Below are 8,787 nucleotides of genomic sequence, written 5' to 3' on the forward strand. Positions count from 1 at the left end.
ACATAAACTTTCCCAGCTGCCATAGTGAGATTTGGTCTCACGAAATTGGACAATTAGACCAAATATTTAGATTACTATTTCAGGAAAATATCAACTATATAATCATTTCTCATTCCTTCTTACTGTGATAAGGACAAGAATCTTGAAAGATTTCTGAACTAACCTATGGCCATCAAACTTAAGCACGATGATGATGTTCAGAGGAAGTTCTGCCTATATTAGAGCCACTTGGCAGCAGCTTTCCCTGCCCAGGACCAAACTGAGTAAATATGAGTCAGTGTTTGACTGTGGTGGAGACACAGGATATAAAGACTGAACACAGCAAGGAAACGGCAGAGCAAGAGAGAGAAGCAGCTCCTTTACTCTGAGAAGGCAGCAAGCTGATCACACAAGAAGCAGAATGAAGGTCTTCCTCCTCACCATTGCTGCAGTGCAGATTCTCCACTGCTCAGGTAGGTGCCAGAGAGAGCAGCACCTCATCAAGCAACGAGTTATTGGCAGTGAGGCTCACTCGCTGAGATATCACCAATGTGTAAAATAACTCGCTGAAGAACTCCAGAATGTTTTGTACAACTTTTCTTTTCTCTCGACAGGAAAACCAAGCCCGAAAGATGCTCTGAGAGTGTCTGTTCTAAAACTGAACCGAATCACTGAGACCAGCAATCTGTGCGGGATAACTAGGAGAAGAGTGAAGGATGTAAGTGTGTCCCGGTCTCAGTCAGTTTCACTCTCTAAACTCTACGACATCATTACTGAGTGCAGTTCACACAGATTATTACACAGGAGCAGAGTGTTATTATACACTTGGGCTGATGGGTGAATGAGCCCAGAGTAAGAATACCAGACACAGTCAGACACAATCAGACACTAATAAACTGTTTTTCTCCCATCAGATTTATCGCACAGGGAAATTGTCATACAACGTGGATTTAACATTCTCTGTGAAAGAAACCGTCTGCTCCAAGAATTCTGGACTGGAATTTGATGATCCCAGCTGCCGCTTCCGAACCAAAAAGTCTGCAGTAAGTTCTTAGTTACATAGCCGCATCCAAACCCTCATATGTATACCATAGAAAAGATCATGTACACTGAGTTATGTCATAGGAAGGGCAATATGACCTCAATTAGAGGTCACATTTACTGACATATCACATAGAAAGGGTGATGTATATTGACAGAAACAACCGTGTGCCATGGATTATGTCGTAGAGAGATTGTCTCAACTGAGTACATAGTAGAAAGGGTTGTGCGTACTGGGATATACTATAGAAAGTAGAATGTGCAGTAAATTACATCATGAATGCTCCTTAAGTGATTGCCAAGCTTGTTGTGATCAATAACCTCAATGCTCTCTCATTTCATTTGGCAGGCGAAAGGATTTTGCAAGAGCCACGTTGAATATTTTGCTGATGAAGTTGTTGACATTGATGTGGAGTGTCGGGGATTGAAGACATTTGACAGCAGAAGTGGATCTTTCGAGTCCAGTGAAAACAGCATCGAGGTAACCTCACAACGTAACTCATCTGGACAATAGGGTCTCTGATTTTGCGCTTTAGTCTAGACCAGATTTTGTCAGGCTCAAAGTTGTATTTTGAATCTTCAAACTCTTCCTTTGGCAAACTCCTGTGGCAATGAAATAATAATCAGACTTGTTCCTTGCTTTGCACCAGCAGTAGACATGTACAGAGATATTATTACTGCTTGCTGCTGTTCAAAGAAATAATTCCTCTTTATTATCTGAGGGTTAACAGGACACAGTCCATTGTGTTGCTTTAATACTTCGACCATTGACCAAACTGAACCAGGACTGCACTCATTATTGTTATACCATAAACTATCCACATATTTGATGAAGCCTTCACCACTCCACACTGAAACACTGCACCCCATCCCAGAAATTTAACCATTTAAAATTCCTCATTTAATTTTAAAGGGTTACCGAATTGGGAATCATGCTCAAATTAATGCTTCACTCCTGTCCCAGGGCTAAACAGCAAAATATTTTGATTTTAATTCAGGTGAAAACCAGGAAAACATCTCGCCCAGGAGTCTACAAACGTGAGTATAAATCTGGATTTTTACCACAACACTATTGGCAACAACAAAGTGTATTTCTCTGGTTAGAGTGGAGTCTGTGACAGCACTGTGCTGTGTTTTTATTGAATTCAATGTCATCCAGAATAAGTTGGGAAAGGAAGACAAACACAAGAATCTTGTCAAGTCTTTGCCTGTGCTCATCAAAGGATGTTGGGAGGAACTTAAGTAGAGATGTTTGCTTTTCCCCATGAAGAATATCTCACACTAGAATAATGTAATCGAATCGACTTTTGCATTTTCAATACTTACCAGACAATAATTCCTGTGTAAAATTAAAATAACGCAGATTCTGAAAACTAGACACAAAACCAGTAGGTGCCGGTGTATCTCAGCAGATCTGGCAGCGCCTGTGGAGCGAGATGCAGAACTGCTCTGCCAAGGCCAGTATGACTTTTGAAGAAGAGTAAAACCTGTTTCTCTTTCCAAAGATGCTGCCAGACTGGCTGAGGTTCTCCAGCATTCCTTGTCTTTTCAATAGTTCTTGTGTTCTTGAGAGAATACACCAGATATAAACCGATCAACAATCTCCCACCATGTTAGTTTATCCACCAACACCACAGCTCCACCGTCCCACAAGTGGAATGATTATTGCTGTGCTGGAGAATAGGAGATATTTGAAGAGGGATCCTCCACTCCAGTCCTGAGTCTCTGAATCTCGACTCCAAAATTTAAGGAGTTAACAGCTCATCATGTTTTTAAACATAGCAGTACAGAACTCAGTTATTCACAGAAGAATCTGATAGTTTAGAACAATAACAAAATGATTCATTGATTCCTGACAATAAATCAATAATCTGATATTTTTAAATGCAGGTGTGAAGCAAATCAAAAGACTGGTCACTGCGGGAGGCTTCAAACGTGAGTATAAACTGGAACTTTGCGCCAAGAATTGTCTCTCAATCATGATCATCCATAACAATAAAACATTGAACTCAATCCATCCACCGTGGCCCAGTGGTTAGCACTGTTCCCTCACAGCACCAGGGAACCGGGTTGATTCCACCCACAGGCGACTGTCTGTGTGGAGTTTGCACATTCTCCCCGTGTCTGCGTGGGTTTCCTTCGGGTGCTCCGGTTTCCTCCCTCAGTCCAAAGATGTGCAGGCTAGGTAGATTGGCCATGTTAAATTGCCCATAGTGCTTAGGCATGTGTAGATTAGGTGGGTTATCGGGGATAGGTCTGGGTGGGGTGCTCTGAGGATCGATGTGAGCTTGGTGGGCCATAGGACCTGTTTCCACACTGTAGAGATTCTGTGATAATAACTATTGTGTTCATTTCTGTTCATTCCAGGAACACTGTGGTGATTCTAGATCCCGACACTAAGCAGGAATGAAATTTTTGGAAATCCGAGCTTGGTGTTAACACAAGACCTCATTCCAATTAAAGAAGATGTTATCAATTGTACTTTACTTGTTCATATGTAAACCTGGGCTTCCTGACTGTATATTTCACTGTAACTGGAAGTTTCTATAGTGTGTAAATGTTCCGTCTTTTGGTGTGTGTTGTCTTGTATTCTGTGGATCACATTAAAATTGTAAAGAGAATGTTTCCTGAAATTTCTCTCAATGTTGTTCCTCATTTCACTGTTTGGATGGGAGTTCAGGGAGACACAGCACTCAAACCAATTTGTCACAGACTGTGACTACATTCCTTATGTTAACTACTAGCTGCTGGGGAACTGGAACTTCTCAGTTTTAAGTCCAGAGTTGAGATTTAATTAATTAGCAATACAGCAAAACCTTATTAAAGTGGAACTATCATTCCTGGGCTATGACATTTAAATGTTTCATGAACCATCTGAGGAATTGTGCTTTCAGAATGAATACATACAGCTTGTGATAGTTGCAAATTCTGTGCGGGCCTGAATTCTCTGGTATTGGAAATGAGTTCTAGAGTTTACATTTGGTTTTACAAAAACCCAGTCTGTTAGAAGCACCAGTCTCAGAGTCAGTGGACTAATTTGAAGACGTTTAAACAAAGCAGTAAATTCTCAAATGGTCAGAGACTAAAAAAGAATTTCTGTCTTCACCTCTTCATTGCATTAGAGGCCCTGCAGATCCTAGATTTTTTGGCTGTCTTCTACTTCATTCTACCCACATTCCGCTGGTTTGCTCTTCCTTTCGGGAGCAGTTTCCATTGGAGGATGTGATTTCATCCATGACTCAGTTTGCATTTTCCAGAATCCTCATTCCATAGCTGCGACCAGTGTTTAGTGTGAGAAACACTAAACTACCCAGCGATTACTGCCACATATGGCTGACAGGTCTCTGACTGGTGTGTGAATTATCTGCCACCACTCTACTTGGGAATCTGGTCATTCAGGACAGCTGACTGTACTTAGCTGTCCCTCTTGCTTTTAGTTAACAGGTCTGAGAGAATCTTTGAGCCCAAATACAAGTAACACTTACCTTTGCAAGCATAAAATTCTAAACTACTTTCTTCCTTACCAGCCCAGTAATCAAATATTAAGAAAATTTGACAATCTTCTCAGAGGAGATGTCATTAATGGCGTTTGAAGTTGACTAGAATGAAGATCGTCGTCAGAAGCTACTTCTGAAACTTGAGTGGGACTTATCCCAGTTGTGTTGTATATTTGAGTGCTGCTTCTTGTCATTGTTAGTGTAAATTGCAGTAAATTAGCCCTGAGACATGTCCACTTCGCTGTCATTTGTAAAGTTAGTGATGTGTCACACTGTATATCCTGAAGAGGAGAAAGTGTAAGAAAAGATATCTGTCAAAACAGTGCAAGATGCTCTATTCCCCACTGTTATTGCATGTGTTGGTATCAAGTATTAAACTGCTCTGTAATTGAAGGCAGGTTTCAGCTCACCCAGGGCAATGCTCCAATATTGTAAGTTTTGTGCATGAGGTCTTATTCCAATTTATTAGGAGAAAAGCATTGTTTGTGAGAATGAGACTTTAATACTAAGCACAAGGGAAAATTACGACCAAAGGCAAAGCCCTTGCAGGAAAATCACTTTAAGACCCGAGTTTTGCTTTGTGATAGCGATAGCAAATGTAAAATACAGGATATTTCTGACAGCATATGAACCCAGAGAGCCCACAATAACTGAATTACAGCTTCTATCTCATTCTGTAGTACCAAGCTCTTCAACCAATCCTGTGTGACACTTCTCTAACAAAATGAATTTGTCTCTTCATTCTGCCACGTAACTCATTGTTTGATGTCAATTAGACGCTGAAGGATAGAATCTTAGTCACGCAGCGCAAAAACAGACCCTTTAGTCCAATTCTTCCATGACAAGCAAGCTTTCTGAGCTAAACTAGTCCCACTTGCCTACATTTTTCCCATAACTCTCTAAACTTTTCCTTTTCATGTACCTATTCAGAGGTCTCTTAAACTTTTGCCAGTGTACCTGCATCAACCATTTCCTCTGGCAGTTCATTCCACATATAAGCCAGCCTCTGTATGAACAAGTTGATCCTCAGGTCTCGGCTAAATCTTTCTCCTTTTGCATTAAAAATATGCCGCCTAGTTTTGAATTCCGCCACCCTATAGAAAAGTCCTTTACCTTTCACCTTATCTATGCCCCTCATGATTTTATAAAAATGAATAAGGTCATCCCTCAATCTCCTATACTCCAATGAAAAAAGTCCCAGCCTATCCAGCCTCTCCTTATAACTCAAACCCTCCAGTACTGGCAACATCCTGGTAAATCTTTTGCGCACCCTCTTAATTTAATTCCCAAAGCAGAGTGACCAGAACAGGAGACAGTGCTCCAAAAGTGGACTCACCAATGTCCTGCACACCTGCTACATATCCTTCCACCTCCTATCCTCCTGAGCAATGAAGGAAAGCATGCTAATCACTTTCTTTACTACCATGTATATGTTTGAAGCAACTTTGAAATAAAAATATACCTGAATCTCTAGATTTCTCTATTGGACAACATTACCCATTAACTGTATAAGTCCTGCCTTGTTTGTTTTATCAAAATGCAATACCTCTCATTTATCTCCCATGGGGAGGTGATGGCCTAGTGGTATTATCGCTGGACTGTTAATCCAGAGATCCAGGTAATGTTCTGGAGAACCAGGTTTGAATCCCAACACACAGATGGTGGAATTAAGAGTCTAATGATGACCATGAATCCATTGTTGATTGTCAGGAAAAAAAAACCTCTGGTTCACTAATGTCCTTTAGGGAAGGAAACTGCCATCCTTTCTTTGCTTGACCTAAATGTGACTCCAGACCCACAGCGATGCGGTTGACTCTCAACTGCCCTCTGGGTAATTAGAGATGGCAATAAATGCTCCTAGGCATGGATGTCCTCATCCCGTTAATGAATAAAAGGGAAAAATTCCAAATTAAACTCCATCAGTGGTCAGCCAATGAAGATCCCTTTGTAATCTTAGATGATCTTCTTTACTGCTCACTATACCATCAAGTTTGCCGCCATCTGCAAACATGCTAACTCTGACTCCTAGGTTCTCACCCTCATCATTGATACAAGTGACAGACAAAAGCAGACCCAGTACCAATCCCTGCTGAACACTGCTGGTCAGAGGGCTCCAGTCTGAAAATCAACCCTCCATCACCCCCATTAGTCTCCTACATTGAGGCAATTTTGTATCCAGTTAATAATTTTTCCCTGAATCACATGTGACCTAATTTTCTTAACCTGTCTACCACATGGAACCTTGTCAAAGGCTTTATTAAAGTCCACGTAGACAATGTCTACCTCTCTGCCCTCACCTATCCTTTTAGTCACATCCTCAAAAAAACTCAATCACGTTTGTAGGATGCAAATTGCCACGCACAAAGCCATGCTGAGTATCCCTAATTAGTCCTTGCCTCTCCAAGTGCACATAAATCCTACCCTCCAACAACTTACCCACCTCTGGTTCAGACTCACTTTTCAATAGTTCCCAAGCTTCTCCTTTCAGCCTTTCATAAATAAAAGATCACTTTGCTTCTGGATCATTGAGATTGAAATAGTTTTGCATTCCTGCTGGTGATGCTATTGAACATTGATCTCCTTCAGCAGCTATCTCATGGCAAGTCCTCTTCACTTCACAGATAATATCCAGTCCAATAGGTTTCTAACTCAAGGATGTTTATTCACATATCAATGCAGTACAGATAATCGATTAAGTCTTCCCGAACGCTATCTTCTTCTGATTGTAAATCTCAATATGGATAAAGAAAAGAGAATTGCGTGTCAGCAGCAATTGGTCTCTGATCTGAATGTACCCCACCTCTCCCTCCACCACCACCACCATCCCCCCGCAAGCTGCACACCCCCCCTCCTTCTCTTGTAATTGAGTTAATTCATCATCAGCAAGTGATGGTTTACCCTGGCGTAAGGCCAGTTACTCCCACTGAGAGCACGTTCTTAGCCAATGTCAATATTAGTCACTGAGGGTTTAGTTGTTGACTGTTTATCTCATGAATGGTCCCACAAGCCTGTGACATTTTTCAGAGTCAGTCCTGGAGGTTGAGAGGCTGTCCTTTCATTTAACCATTTGATTATCTCAATCTCAAGACTCACCTGGACAACAATGTCCACTGTCACTCAAGAGCAATTTATTCTCATTGCAAGACTACACATTTTGTTATATTGCTCTCTCCATTGCCTTCTCTGTTAGGGATATGGCAATAAAAATGGTTCAACAATGGTTGCCTGCAATGAGCATATGTGGCCTCCTCAGGGCAATGCATTGCAGAAAGTTGGAGACATACCTGGGATAGAAGTTATTTCAGAAGTTAAGGACTGGCAAAAAAAACTTTAACACATTTTTGGAACTACTAAAGTTGATTTTGAGGATGTTTGAGCCTTCTGAAAGTTCTGTTCAGATATAGAGTGAGTACACACAGAGGGTAATTTGAAAAATAAACTGAAGATATATTGGCGGCAATAGAGGACTTCAATTGGTCTCTCTACTGAGATTCATCTTCATACCCCATTATCACTCATATGGATGACTATTTTAAATGCTTGGTGAAAGTTTGGAACTGCAAGCGTTGGCTTATTTATCCAAATGGCCTTCAACTTTTCAAAAGCAGTTTGTTTTATCTCAGTGCATACCACCTGCCTTTTAATCTCTAGTAGGCCTGTCAGCTGTCTAGTGGGATGCAGCTGTGTAGCTGGAGCTGGGGTGCACTTTTAGTGTCACCTACCTATTTCGAAAACCTCGTAATTTTCAATAAAAATGAAAGAACTGTGGACGATGTAGATCAGGGACAAAAACAGAAGTTGCTGGAAAAGCTCAGCAGGTCTGGCAGCAAATGTGGAGGAGAAAAAAAGAGTTAATGTTTCAGATCTGGTGGCCTTTCCTCAGAACTTGTGGTGGCTGGGGAAAACATCAGTTTATGTGAAGAAAGTAGAGATGGGGTTGGGGGGTGGGATAGAGAACAAATGATAGAGAAGAGCAGTTGGACAGATAAAGAAGTTGATAATGATCCAGCTGGGAGGGTGAATAGTTGTTAATGGGGGCTGTTAGTGGCTAACAATAGGTAGTGTATAATAGAAGGCTATGTGATATCAAGGCCTGGTGTTTGAGGTAGGGGGCTGGGACATGAGAGAGTTTAGGCCCTAAAATTATTGACCTCAATATTGAACTCATAATTTTCAGTTTTCTCACAGGAATGGGGAGCTCTACTGCTTCTGGCAGCCTTGGGCAGTATTCATCCTGGACCTACTATGTGACCAGAAAAGGCAGCTGAGC

At 41.2% G+C, this 8,787-nt stretch overlaps 1 protein-coding gene across 1 annotated transcript; it reads left to right on the forward strand.

Moving 5' to 3' along the window:
• Window positions 1–327: 327 nt before the first annotated feature.
• LOC125454493 (secreted phosphoprotein 24-like) lies at window positions 328–3,653 on the forward strand. The gene is made up of 7 exons (XM_048535340.2): window positions 328–452; window positions 594–697; window positions 894–1,022; window positions 1,370–1,501; window positions 2,019–2,058; window positions 2,911–2,955; window positions 3,388–3,653. The coding sequence occupies exons 1-7, from the start codon at window positions 401–403 to the stop codon at window positions 3,399–3,401; spliced, it is 516 nt and encodes a 171-aa protein (XP_048391297.2). The 5' UTR covers window positions 328–400; the 3' UTR covers window positions 3,402–3,653.
• Window positions 3,654–8,787: the final 5,134 nt, after the last annotated feature.

The sequence above is a fragment of the Stegostoma tigrinum genome, chromosome 7 (genome assembly GCF_030684315.1).
Source record: "Stegostoma tigrinum isolate sSteTig4 chromosome 7, sSteTig4.hap1, whole genome shotgun sequence".
Lineage (NCBI taxonomy): Eukaryota > Metazoa > Chordata > Chondrichthyes > Orectolobiformes > Stegostomatidae > Stegostoma > Stegostoma tigrinum.

What these genes read in the sequence shown, in the direction of transcription:
- LOC125454493 (XM_048535340.2), top strand. Translation starts at nt 401, where the DNA reads ATGAAGGTCTTCCTCCTCACCATTGCTGCAGTGCAGATTCTCCACTGC. An exon ending in TCCGAACCAAAAAGTCTGCA is followed by an intron (nt 1,023 to 1,369) that starts GTAAGTTCTTAG and finishes TTCATTTGGCAG; the next exon opens with GCGAAAGGATTTTGCAAGAG. An exon ending in CCAGTGAAAACAGCATCGAG is followed by an intron (nt 1,502 to 2,018) that starts GTAACCTCACAA and finishes ATTTTAATTCAG; the next exon opens with GTGAAAACCAGGAAAACATC.